Raw genomic sequence first — 14,073 nt, 5'->3', positions numbered from 1 at the left:
TTGGCGGACACTCTAGCCAAGTGTGCTTTGTGGGAGCTGAGTTTAGACTCTTCCTCCCCTGTTTTACTATTTAATGGTTTGAATAGAAGCTCTCTTTGATTACCAAAAAAAAAAAGAAAATGACCAAAATATCTCTGTTATAGTGTTATATTATGTTGTCCTTACCGCGCATGTGCATTGACGAAAAAACCCACAGAAGATTCCCTACCGTATCTACGAATCTACCAACTACACAAGTAAGTATGAATAAAATATAAATATATGACAAATGTATGCTAAGAAAATATTACAATATATTGATCTATGGCTTTTGATTGTTTGGGTTATGGTTTAGCTGGCCTCGAGTGTCCCGTGTCATCTCTATAGTTGTCTTATCACTTTTGCTACATCAGCATCACGTCAAATGGATAAGCACTACTAAGATAGGAGAGCATTGTATGGATTAGGAAGACAGCTCCACCAGGGATTAGGCCTTATCCTGAAGACCTTGACGAATGACCTCATCCCGACAATCCCAGAAGCCTCATCTGAATTGGACACAGATCTTCGACGAGTTCACACCTTCGCCCCACAATGCCCCACAACACATCCCCGCCGTGTATTGGGGACATCTCCCGATATGTGTTGTGGGGCAGAGATGTGATCTCATCTTCGGTTATAAATAGGTAACCTCTGCCCAAGGTAAGGGACTTTGGACTCTCTAGCATCCATATTGCTATTCTGCTCGAACCAGCACTGCTCTCAACTACTCGAACCAGCATTGCTCTCAACTGCTCGTCCGACCACCCACCATTTTGGACTAATTTGAGCGTTGGAGTACGTACCTAGTGAATAACTCCTCGGGCCTCTGACTACTTTCTTGGTTTCAGATCTTGGAGTACGGCTTCATCCAAGGTTTAAAATTCCAATACGATATGCTCGATATGGGGCGTATCGTATTGTATCTTCTAAAAACCGATATAGGATACACATGAAAATCAAATGTTTCGTCTTTTTTCATGCGTACCGGGGGTGTATTGGGGCGTATTGAGGCGAATTGGTAGCATATCAACAAAAATAATATGGCCAAAAACTAAAAAAAAAAAAAATTAAAGGGGGAAAGCAATCTTTTTTTCCCTGAAATAAGCCTTCTTTCACCCCAAATGACTCTAAAACTCCAAACTTCATTCCTAGAGTGCTAAATTTACAAAATTTTGCAAGAAACAAGTGTGAATCGTTAATTTTTTTAAAGATTTTTCAAAATTTGAGCATTGGAGTACTTACCTAGGGAATAGCTCCTCAGGCCTCTGACTACTTTCTTGGTTTCAGATCTTGGAGTACGGCTTCGTCCAAGGTTTAAAATTCCAATGCGATATGCTCGATATGGGGCGTATCGTATTGTATCTTCTAAAAGCCGATATAGGATACACATGGAAATCAGATGTTTCATCTTTTTTCATGCGTACCGAAGGTGTATTGGGGCGTATTGAGGTGTATTGGTAGCATATCAACGAAAATGATATGGCCAAAAACTAAAAAAAAAAAATTAAAGGGGGAAAGCAATCTTCTATTCCCTGAAATAAGCCTTCTTTCACCCCAAATGACTCTAAAACTCCAAACTTCATTCCTAGAGTGCTAGATTTGCAAAATTTTGCAAGAAACAAGTGTGAATCGTTAATTTTTTTTAAAGATTTTTCAAAATTTGAAGATATATTGAAAAAATAGGTAATTTTTTTTCAATTTTTTATAATATCTTGTGATTTCTTTTTTTTTTCTTGAATGTTTAAATTTATGTTAATCTACATTTCTTACATTCAAAATCACAATTTTTTTTTTCTGTTATTAGTAGATTTATGGAAATTTCATGAAGATATTTGGGGAAAATATAAATTAACAAAAAATTTGAAAATGTAAGTTTTTTCTCTACCTATAAAGACTAAATATGTTTTAGATCTACATATTTATCTATCATATCCATAGAGCAATTAAAATTTCTTCTTTAATATATATATTATTTTTAGAATTAAAAAAATAAAAAATAAATAATTATATTTTATCATCTGATCATAACAATTGAACATATTATAATTCTATGGATGATCTATCATATCCATAGAGCAATTGAAATTTCTTCTTTAATAATTATTATTTTTTTAATTTTTAGAATTAAAAAATTAATAATTAATTAATTATATGAATATATTATAATTCTATGAATGATCTATCATATCCACAATTGTAATTTCTTCTTTAATAACTATTTTTTTGGATATATTATTAATTTTTATTTATTTTTTATAGTTTTTGGAAATGAATAATAAATAATAATTATTGATTATATTTTCACATAGAATTTGTGCCAATGCATGTTTATGGTTGGATAGGAGAGTTGGATTTTTTTCATCCCATAAAACATTAAAACTTAAGAATTATAATTTATAAATTATAGTTAAGCATAGGATTTTTTAATGAAATTATAATTAGATATAATATATTTCTTCATAAAACCATTAAAATATATTAATTTAATTTAATGTATATACACCTCATTGATGTCTTATATTTAGTGTTGTTGATGTATTTTTATGATTTGTTAAAGTATTTATAATGTTTCCAAGAGTATCTATGTGTATCTTAGTTTTTCTCTGATATGCATGTGTATCCAAGGCATATCCCGATACGTATCTTAAAATTGCCTTTATGATACACTTGGTGTTTCCAATACTTTGAAACTTGGCTTCGTCCTTCCATCTCAGTATCGTCCAATTGACAGGATTATCTGATTACAATCTCGGTTTGAAACACCTCATATCAAACAACATCATCTATATTGAAGATTTTCACGATTTAAATGATTTAAGTAGCTTGTTAATCGGTAAAACTATGACTTAGTAATTAAGCAACACTACTTCTATAATGAAATTTGATTGAATGACTACTAACAATTAAATAAGATAGAGTGGATGGTGAATAATAGTTTAATCCAAAAATGAGGTTGTTCTATAAATCATATAGCCAAAAACAATGCAAGGATACTGACATTTTGAACAACTAATTTCTTGGTGTTTGAGAGGGCTGAGCTGAAGATATATGGTTAAACTGGTTTCAGCTGCTTTGAAACACTCGGATAACCTATTATTTTCAAGTGGACGGTCCTTCAGATTAATGACTGAACCAATTTGAGCTCTCCAGAATTTTCATCAAACATAGTTTTTAGGTTTTATGTGTGGCCAGAAGTCGTTGCATTTCAACCCTCCCAAACAGGCACCTAGGCACGGATACGGATATGGTCTTAGATCACTCCAATCTCCTACCCACACACTCTTCCCACATCCCTACCTACAAGATACCACTACCGTGTATATTGGAAACATCTTCCCATGAATGATAAGGGAGATATTTCCGATGCACGTCTGTAGTATTGTATGGGTATGAATGTAAAAAGAATTTATGCGTAGGAGATCCAAACTTGTCTTAGATGAAAAGGGACAGGATATACTAGAAACAAGATGTTTATAATGGGCTATATAACCTAATAAAGAAGGAATACCTCAGTATTTTATTCATCAAAATCAATTATTGTAAGAGCCTTAGCCCCACAAGCAATAATGAGACAAGATTGCTAGAGATTGGCTAATAATATTGCTTTTTTTGATAAACTTGTGTTATTGATTGAGGCTTTATGTAAAGTAACATTACTTAGGGTTAAACAACTAAGTTTGGAGGCACATTTGGGTGGAATTTGGTTGGTGGTTGAGAAATTGGAATGTAAACAATTCTTCATTAATAATAAATACAAATACATAAAATATTCTCATTGTGCGGTCAGAACATGCTGTGAGAAGCATATCTGGACTTGTGGTTGAGAAAATTAGGGCCCACCATTGTCGGAGTTAAAATTAGTGATTTCAATCAACCCACACAAGAGAGTGTGTTCTCTTATCATACACGGTTAGTGTGAGTATAAGTTAATAACCATGTCGACAGCTTATATATGATGTCATATTGGTCTTAATGAAAACTCTTCCTTGCTTGAGAACAACTAGACGTATATATTATGGGTGCAATTTGGGCGGCCCCAACTGAAGCCTGGACCGATTCAACCCATAATTTTATATAGTTGGGCTTTGATTTTCTGTGCTTGGGCTGGGCCTAAGTCAAAAATTTTGGGCTTCTTACTTTTAGATTAGACTTGGTCCTAGCCCTTAGGAGTTAGGACCAAGCCATCATCCCCTTAACCTCCCAACCCTAGTGACAGTGGGACTTAATCCCAGGTCTCTACTACTATGAGATAGATATCTCACTAACTGAACCACTATTACTTAGCTTATATCAAGTTGATTGACCAACGTAAGTGTATCAAATTTTTGTGCAAGTTAGACCTAGATTGGATAGTTTTGGTTTGACCTCGCTGAGCCCTGGCTACGGCCTCAGGCCCAATTCTTAGGCTTGGGCCTGGTTGATCTTAAATCCGGCCCAGTCCGCCTGACCTTCACCTCTAAAAACATTGAAATGTTTAAAATCTATAAAGTTTAGAAAAAAAAAAATTGGCCATCTGCGTTCAACAGCCTGAGCTATCGACAGGGCTCCTCGCATGAATAAGTCTAAATGAACTCTTTACAACAATAACAGCAATAACAGTGCTGGATACCTGGTTGTATGGACTAGCGTGATATGTGTAGAGACTAGAGAGCCTGTGGGCAGCACACTGTTGAACGTGGACAGAAAAAAACAAAACAAAACAAAACAAAACAAAAAAAAAAAAAAAACAAAACTAGGGGACTAGGAGGCACTGGTCGAAATAAATGGTTTTAACCATTATAAGATGGATGGGAATAGCCTATAAGAAGAAAACCAAATCAATCAAAACCCATCGGAGTTCGGCCCAGCATGTTTTTTCAACAAATTAGTTGGGCTAAAAGAACTGGGCCTGATCTACTGTCTTTCTGAAAGCCTACAGAGTATCGATGTGGCTAGACCATGCAAGATTTTGTCTAAAATGGAAATATGGAATAAGTAAAACCCGGTAAGCTATGGCAATTTAATATATATTTTTTATAACTGTCTTAGGATGTCGATAAATTCAGCTTTACTGAGTTATTAGACACGAGTTTTACTTAGGATGATGCGTTTGGAAACAATGCAAATGGAGTGTGTTTGGCAACAGTACATTTATGCATTGACAATATTACATTTGCACTCTGGTTCATTTTTGCCTATATTTGGTATCATTATATTTATGCATTGACAAATGACAGAAAATACATATTTTAATGCATATTTATATTGACAATAAGATGTAAATGTACATCAATAAAAAAGAAATAAATTTGCATTCAAGTGGACTTTTGATAAAAAAAAAATGCATATGTTTTATTGGAATTTGTATCTGTATCCATTACAGTCAAAAGTCTGTTTGATAAGAAAATAAATTTGTCAGTGCAAAACCAATTCAACTTTATAATTTATATGAACTATTTACACTCTACGTATTTGCATTCACACTTGTTTTCAAGCATCACAAAAATAAATGAATACTAAGTCTCTCGAAAGCTCATTAATAGATAAATATCGATCACTAACTACTTGATGAGTTGATTAATCCGCGCTTGATTAGCTTAGTGATTCGCACACCCAGATGATGATACTTCTCAACGATGTTCCTTAATCTTCATGGGGGTTCACCTTATAAAGTAAACAGCCGATGACGAGCTTGAAATCACCCTCGTAGATCATGAAAGATGAGAACGACATTGTGGATTTCCTAATCAGCCCATTCTTCGGCAAGGTTAATAGATATTACGCTAATAGAATATACTTTTTTATTTAGGACCCTATCAAAATGGTATGCATGCCACAGCGTAGAGTCCATTTAAAATTAATCTTAACAATCCTCTCAGGATTTTCCAACTAATAAGCAACTATTCTTTTTCATGATTATTCACAGAAACCTGATCTTTGCTCAACCAAGATTAGGAAATTAAGAGCTTTTTCAATTAGAGATGGGAGAAGGGGGCATCGGATTATTATTGAGCGGTTTACCAAGCAAAGATTTCGTACCCATGTGACACCGTTTTTCTTTTTCTTTTTTCTTATTTTTGGATTCAAAATTTGACGTTTAGAAATCAAGTCGTAAGACTAAAATACCATCACTGTTGGGCTCGTTTCAGTTGCAATAATGGGTGGTTAATTAGGGCTTAAATATTAGTGTACAGAGCCCACGATCCCATGATTCATGCCCATAGTCAATGAGGAAGCCAAATGTTGGTTTTGTTAAAGCTTAACATCAGAGATCATCATTACACGCAGTTGCACTTCATGTTGTCTCAACCCTTTGGTTTTGTATGGTATTTGGAACATTGTGTGAATGGAAAGAGAACTTATATCCTCTTCATCCTTTGCATGGCCACGTGTCATTACAAGATCATCCTATTCATCATTGACCAAACAAGAGATCCTTTGTATTATTTCCACGTGTCAAAATAAAGCACACCACACCAATCTTATAGCACATCCGGAATTAGAAATATCTTCCATGAATAATAAAATGTTCTTGATGTGCGACTGAGATGTATTGTGAGATTGGTGTAAGGATTGTTTTGTGAGCACTCACAATATACAAACTGTTTTGGATCAAAGATGAACTTCATTTAGACAAACAATTCATTCACACTATCTGCAAAAAACAAGCCATAGCAACCAATTAACCAAAACAAACACTAAAATTAATTAAGTAGAGTTTTATGTATTTTAATCCCCTCTGAGTACACAATCATGCTAATCGGTGTGCCATCAGCTGCCGGAAATGGTAGCTCAGTCTTGTCACCAAAACCAACGCCGATGACTCTACCAATAACATCAATCAGCAACTGAGGGGCCGTCGGCTGCCGGAAATGGTAGCTCAGTACTGTCATCAAAACCAACGCCGATGACTCTACCAACAACACCAAGCAGCAACTGAGGGGCCGTCAGCTGCGGGTAGTGGTTATCGTTTTCAATGATTTCCAGTGTCGATTCGCCCTTGATCTTGCTCTGCATGTAGCGAGCGACGGATATCGGAATTACAGCGTCGTGGGAAGTCTGAACGATGGTGCATGGGACCTGAACCCTCTCCAGCACATCTCGTACATCGCTCAAGAAGATGGTTTTAGCCAATGAAAGCGCAATTTCTGGTCTCATTCTTCCCAAGCATTTCTTATACATCTCCAAGGCCAGAGAGTGTTCTTCACCTATGAGAAGACGGGCGAATTTTGGAACCCATGAGCTGAAGTTGGACTCTATGTTCATGAACATTTGCTCAACAGCTGATCTCTCGAATCCTCCTTCATAGTCTTGTGCATTCAAGTATCTAAGATCAACACAAATAGAAGAAACTTACGTCTGAGAGAGAGAGAGAGAGAGAGAGAGAGAGAGAGAGAGAGAGAGAGAGGATCTGTACCTGGGAGAAGCTCCAAGCAGTATTAACCTCTTGAATAGATCGGGTCTTTTAGTGGACGCAACGCATCCTATCATACCTGACACAGAGTGCCCAATAAATACAGAGGGGCTCAAGTTCAGCTCCTGTATCAGAGCAATGAGATCGTCGGCAAAAGCATCAAATGAAGAATATTTATCAGGGTCGAAGAGGTTGAGATGGGCCACAGAGCCTGAAAAGCACCATTCGAAGACTAAGACACGGCAACATTGAGCCAGGTATGGAAGGATTTTGTCCCATACAGACTGATCTCCTCCATACCCATGTGCAAGAATGACAGTTTCTTTGCCAGAACCCATAATTCTTGCGTTCATGGCGGCAGAGACGGTCATCTTCTCAAGAAGAAGAAGAAGAAGAGATAAAAAGACTGAGACGACTTCTCTGATCGTTTGGTCTCCATATATAGGGAAAAGAAGTGCTGTTCAGTAGACAGTAAAATTAATAAACATGTTTTTTTAAGACAATTTTGTGTTGGGAAAGAACATTACTGGAACATTGATATATCAATAATTCAAGCCCAGGGTTGGAATTTTATTTTTGATCAAAGGCATGGGTCCTGTACAAAAGTAGCATCAACGGTTGATCTTTTCCAAAATGGTTAAAAAAATTCAAGTTCCCAATATCTCTGAACTCGTATAATTAACAAATGAAGAATACCATGACTCATCAAACTTACTAAACTCGATCAATTCGAGTTGGACCGAGTCCTCGCTGATTTTCATCCCTCTTATTTAACCATGACTCTTTTGACGAGGTTGGATGGTCCGAAAATTCAACTCGACAAGCGAAACAAATTTGGGTAAATTACAGATTAGTACCTATAATTTGAGGTTAGTCTCAATTTAATATCTGAATTTTAAAACATTTAATTGATGGCATGTAAAAGGATACAAATACCATTATGGCCAAAATTGTTTAAATCTCTTTACGCTATGATCGGTCATGGGTCCGGTTCCTGAGTTGAACGGTCTAATCTTTTGAACTGAATGGATGGCCCGTAATGACAAAAATAAAAAATGGTCAAAATCGTTAAATGGTTCGAATGTTCGAATCAACAGTTTATTGATCAAATCAACATTTTTTGACAAAATTCAAATTTTAGGGAAAAACAGAACCAGTCACCTGATGGTTTCCGGTTTTTTCAGTCCATCTTCCGGTCTGGTCCGGTTTTGAAAACCATACTACTCATCACTTTATGCGCTTAATTTTTTATCGAAAAACTCCTAGAAACTACACGGAAAAACCTCGCCAGAGAAGACAGCGTCATTATTAGAGAAGAGGGGTTTAAATCATTGCCGATGTAATCCTTTTTTCAGTTATTCAGTCCATAACAAAGGAGGGTTTAGACCGTTTGTTTCTGAAGAAGACAAGTAATTTTTGTTGTTGCTGGGAAGGCAATCAAAGTAAAATGATCTCAAAAATATTTAAAAGAATAATTTTGATATTTTTAAAAGATTTAAGATATACATATCATCATGTATATGATACAAATAACTAATGCATTGCTAACTGTTAATACTAAATTTACAGTATTTTGGGAGTTTAAATACTGCCGTAGCACATATTGAAGTTTGGGTACTAAAGTTATATTTACTCTCTAATGGAAAAGTGAATTTAACGGAGAATGCTTGCTGGAAATGAGTGAAAATAAACTTTATCACCACCTTCATCAGAAACTGAAAAATCAAAAGAAAACTAAACCGAAAAATCGAGGGGAAATTGAACTGAAAAATCCGATTAATCTGACCAATCAATTTACTAATGATGACTTAAGACCTGTTCATTTGCTCTAAAATCTGCAGGCCTTAGTTGATAGGATCTCCCGATCTTTATAGCAAAGGCCTGGGATCAACTCCCGTTGCCATAGGGTTGGGGGTTAAAGGGATGGGAGATGAATTACTCCGTATGAAGCCAATAAATAAATAAACATTGAACCCATCTGATGAAGGAAGATTTGGCCCGACCTCTTTATTACGTGATATGTGGCAGAAACAACAGCTCGGCAAAAGGGGCCAAGCCTAGGCGGGAACAAGGGGACACCAGCGGGCTGAACTCTTTACGGGTGGCCCGAATTCACCCTTTGTAATAGCTCGGGATACACCTCGTCGAACTGGCAACTTTATAACAGCTCGGGATACACCTCGCCGAACTGGCAACTTTGTAACAGCTCGGGATACACTTTGCCGAACTGACCCACTTTGTAACAGCTCGGGATACACTTCGCCGAACCGATCCGCTTTGTAACAGTTCGGGATACACCTCGCCGAATTGACCTGCCCTATAGATACCTCCGAGCTCAAGACTTCGCCTCGCTCAGCACTTCGCCTCGCTCAGCACTTCGCCTCGCTCAGCACTTCGCATCACCTTCTGGACACCAAAACCAAACAAGTCGTACCATGCCTAACACTAAGGAAGTTCGTGCCCGAGGGCGCCGCGCCTGACTGACTTGGGATCTGACGTTTGGCGGCAGCATTCTAAACGGCCACCTGCCACCGCCACTGACACTGCCATCTCCAGTTAGAAAGACGGTTAGGTAGTGACGGTTCTGTCTCAGCAGAAAGGACGACGGCCGAATTGACAAGCACAAGGGTAATCATGCCCGACCTGACAAGGGCCTCGGGGCGAGTGCACAAAGTAATTATAAGAGCCCCCTGCCCCCCGACAAAGGAGGTATGCAAACTTTGTGCTATCTGGTATTACCTTGCTTTTGAAGGATTCTAACTTGAGCTTCGGAGCCTCTACACTGGGTTCCCCCCGGAGCTTCCTCATCTCCTCCGTTTCAGGTTCCCTGCTACCCCGTTCAGAAGCAAGGCCGCGGACAGCTAAGACCGGCCGGATCGCGCTCCATCAATTGGCGTCGTTTGTGGGAAAACGTTTCAAAAAGCCTCCCTCCAAACTTCGATAACCCCTTTTCTTCAAAAAACCCAACACTCATGGCCTCCTCCAGCAACACCGGACGTGGCACGGAGACAAACGCCACCGGGAAACAACTTCAAGTCCCCGTGGTGTGCGTTGGACAGTTCACCATCCCCCTTTCGGTGGATGGGATCCCCAGATTGAACGCGCCACAAGCAGTGGCACCCGTAAACCCTCCTACCACAAGCATCCCCTTTCCTCTCCCCTTTGAGACGACCTTCACTGAACCGACTGTCGTCCCCCTGGCAGCCAGCCAAAACCGGTTGGACGACCTGATGCAGTGCATGCGGGCAATGCAATCCCAAATGCAACAGTTCCAGCAGCACCAGCTTCACCAGCACCAAGTACTGCACAACATCTCCCAGTATCACTATCAATAGCAGTTCCCCCAACTGCCATTGAACCAACCACTACTTCCACCTCGCCACCCCGCTCCGAGGCCGGTCAAGGCCTCCCCGCAGGATGGACACCCCCACCAGGCGAAGGCCTCCCGGCCCCAGAACCCCCCTAACAGTTAGGCCTCGTACCCAGGCCGAAGAGAGAAAAATGTCATCCCCGCCTCGCAACCCGCAGGCGGGTCGGAAACCTCGCCCGCGAGGCCGACGCCCCGACGCTCCAAGCCCGAGCTCCCGCTCAGCAGCGAAGGCGTCGGCGAAGTCGCCGAACCGCCACCCGTGCCTTGTCGGAATTCAGAGGCAAAGACACGAGCTCGGACGAGGTAGGGGCTGCCCCGATTCTCTCGGTTCCTTCCCCCCTCGCATCAGAACTCCTGGCGGTCCCCTTACCCAGAGACTTCAAGCTCCCACCTCTGGACAAGTACAACGGGTCCTTCGACCCCAACGACCACGTTGACGCCTTTCAGTCCCAAATGCACCTCGCCAGGGCCAGCAAATCGTGCATGTGCGTGGCCTTTACCACCACCCTCAGGCGGGTAGCCCGCACTTGGTACAGGAACCTGGCCCCCGGGTCGATAAAGTGCTGGGCCCAGTTCGTGCAGGTCTTCACTGTACACTTCGTCACCAGCCAACGGTGCCCCAGAACAAAGGAAAGCATCTTAGGAGTAGTCCAAAGAGAAGGAGAATCCATCCGGGGCTACATCAAGCGATTCAACGAAGCATGCTTGCAGATACCGCGGTTGGACCCCGCAGTGTAGCTCGCGACGGCCAAAAGAGTGGTGACGCACAAAGAATTCAAATGGCACATGGTGGCCAACCAGCCCGCAACCGTGGCCGAATTCCTCAAGCTCACGGATAAGTTCATGAGGACAGAGGAAGAAATCAACCAACGAACCGAAGGCGGGAACGAGAAAAGAAAGAGAGAAGGCGAGCTCTCCAACCCGGTGGACAGAAAAAACCCGACCCGGGAGCCGAAGCCGAACCAGTCGTTCTGGGCCCCCATAGCAGTTTGGACGGACTACACGCCATTAAACACGAGGCGGACGGAGATCTTAATGACGATCAAAGATGCCCCATACGTTAAGTGGCCACCTCGCCTAAAGGGAAATCCGAACGAGAGAAAAAAGAATTTGTATTGTAGTTTCCATAGAGACCATGGTCATAGTACCGAGCAGTGTAATAACCTCCGGGACGAGATAGAGGGTCTCATCCATCGCGGATACTTGAGAAACTTTGTACAACACAACAATAATAACAATAAGGCAGGTCGGCAAGGGGAGCACGAAAAGGATGCCCCCGAGTCTAGCAACAGACCTGCCGAACCGTTGCAGAAGCAGCCTTCGGAAGAGAGGCCAATTCGGGGAACCATCCATGTAATAGTGGGAGGTTCGGTGGTAGCGGGGTGTACCTCGGCAGCAGCCCGGACTTTAGTCCGTGAAGCGGCCCTCGAAGAACGGAACCCCCCAAAGAGACCAAAGACCGAAGAACCAATCTTCTTCACGGAGGACGACGCGCGAGGGGTCCACTACCCCCATGATGACGCGCTTGTCATTAAACTAAGGATCAACGACTTCGAGGTCAGGCGCGTACTCGTAGATTCGGGTAGCTCAGCGGACATCCTCTTCAAATCACCATTTGACTAGCTGCAGTTACAGAGGAGCGAGCTGAAGCCCGTGAACACTCCCCTGGTGGGTTTCAGCGGAGAGGAAGTCAGGCCCCTCGGAAAAATAATCGTCCCTGTGGAAGTCGGCACATGGCCTTGTGCAATCAGACTCAACCATGATTTCCTGGTAGTCGCGACCCCCTCCCCATACAATGCCATAATAGGGCGGCCGATCACGCATATCCTACAGGCGGCGGTCTCCACCTACTATTTGGCCATGAAGTTCCCTACGGATTTCGGTGTAGGGGTAGCGCGGGGCGACCAGCTCAAGTCCCGCAAGTGTTATGTTTCCGCCCTGAAGGGAAACACCAAGGCGGTCGACGACCTCGAACTGGAGCGGCCTGCGGAGCAAGGTGAGGAATGAGCTTCGCCCACGGAGGAAACGGTCGCAATCCCAACTTCGGCTACAGACCCAGCTCGCACACTTCAGATCGGAGCTTCCATCGAGGATCCCCTACGAACCGAACTGGTGAGTTTTTTACTTCAAAATTTAGATATTTTTGCCTGGTCCGCGGCCGACATGCCCGGCATTAGCCCTGGACTGATAACTCACAAACTTAATACTGACCTTGTAGTCAGACCCGTTAGACAGAAGAAACGCAACTTAGCCCCGGAACGCTGGAGGGCGGTCGACGAGGAGGTCGAGAAGCTCCTCGTAGCAAACTTCATAAGGGAAGGCCATTACCCGAGCTGGGTGGCCAACCCGGTGTTGGTAAAAAAGGCAAACGCCAAGTGGCGCATGTGCGTCGACTACACCGACCTGAACCGAGCTTGCCCGAAAGATTGCTTCCCCCTCCCTAGAATTGACCGCCTAGTGGACGTGACCTCGGGAAACAAGTTGCTAAGCTTCCTGGATGCCTACTCGGGCTACAACCAAGTCAAGATGGACCCATCAGATGAGAAAAAAACCAGATTCATAACCGAGTTCGGCCTGTATTGCTACAAGGTCATGCCCTTCGGACTAAAAAATGTCGGGGCGACTTTCCAAAGACTTGCAAATAGGTTATTTTGGCCCCTAATTGGCACGAAGATAGAGTTCTATGTAGACAACATGGTCGTCAAGACTCAGTTTTCACAAGAATTAATACAAGACTTAGACTCTGTCTTCCAAATCCTGCGTTAGTTTAGCATGAAATTGAACCCCAATAAATGTGTCTTCGGCATCACCTCGGGCAACTTCCTAGGATACATTGTCAATCGGTGCGGTATTGAGGCCAACTCGGACAAAATAAAAGCCATTCTAGATATGAGACCACCTCGGAAAGTAAAAGAAGTTCAGAGGCTAAACGGCCGCATAGCCGCTCTAAGTCGCTTCATGTCCAAATCAGTAGACCGCTGCCTACCTTTCTTCAAAGCAATCAAAGGCAAAGGGTTCGATTGGACCCAGGACTGCCAGCTCGCGTTCGACGAGCTAAAAGGTTACATCGCTAGTGTGCCAACCTTAGCCCGGCCCGAGGTGGGCGAGGTCTTAGAACTGTACCTCTCGGCAAGCGACGAGGTGGTCAGTTCAGTACTAATAAAAGAAACAGACCGGGTCTAGCGACCCATCTATTATGTTAGTAAAATTTTGTAGGGAGCAGAGGCAAGGTACCCGCAGATAGAAAAACTAGCATACGCACTAGTGACAGCAGCTCGAAAACTCCGCC

At 41.9% G+C, this 14,073-nt stretch overlaps 1 protein-coding gene across 1 annotated transcript; it reads right to left on the bottom strand.

Annotated features, from left to right (window-relative positions):
* Positions 1 to 6,605: 6,605 nt before the first annotated feature.
* LOC148869234 (strigolactone esterase D14-like) lies at positions 6,606 to 7,797 on the bottom strand. The gene is made up of 2 exons (XM_088972934.1): positions 7,418 to 7,797; positions 6,606 to 7,327 (listed from the first exon to the last, which is right to left on the bottom strand). Exons 1-2 carry the CDS (start codon positions 7,783 to 7,785, stop codon positions 6,838 to 6,840), a joined length of 858 nt encoding a protein of 285 aa, XP_088829060.1. The 5' UTR covers positions 7,786 to 7,797; the 3' UTR covers positions 6,606 to 6,837.
* Between the last annotated feature and the right edge of the window lie 6,276 nt (positions 7,798 to 14,073).

The sequence above is a fragment of the Nelumbo lutea genome, chromosome 2 (assembly GCF_056320005.1).
Source record: "Nelumbo lutea isolate HS-2025 chromosome 2, American lotus-T2T, whole genome shotgun sequence".
Taxonomy (NCBI): Eukaryota; Viridiplantae; Streptophyta; class Magnoliopsida; order Proteales; family Nelumbonaceae; genus Nelumbo; species Nelumbo lutea.
The sequence above is the reverse complement of the archived record's forward strand: the minus strand, read 5'-3'. Positions and strand labels throughout refer to the sequence as shown.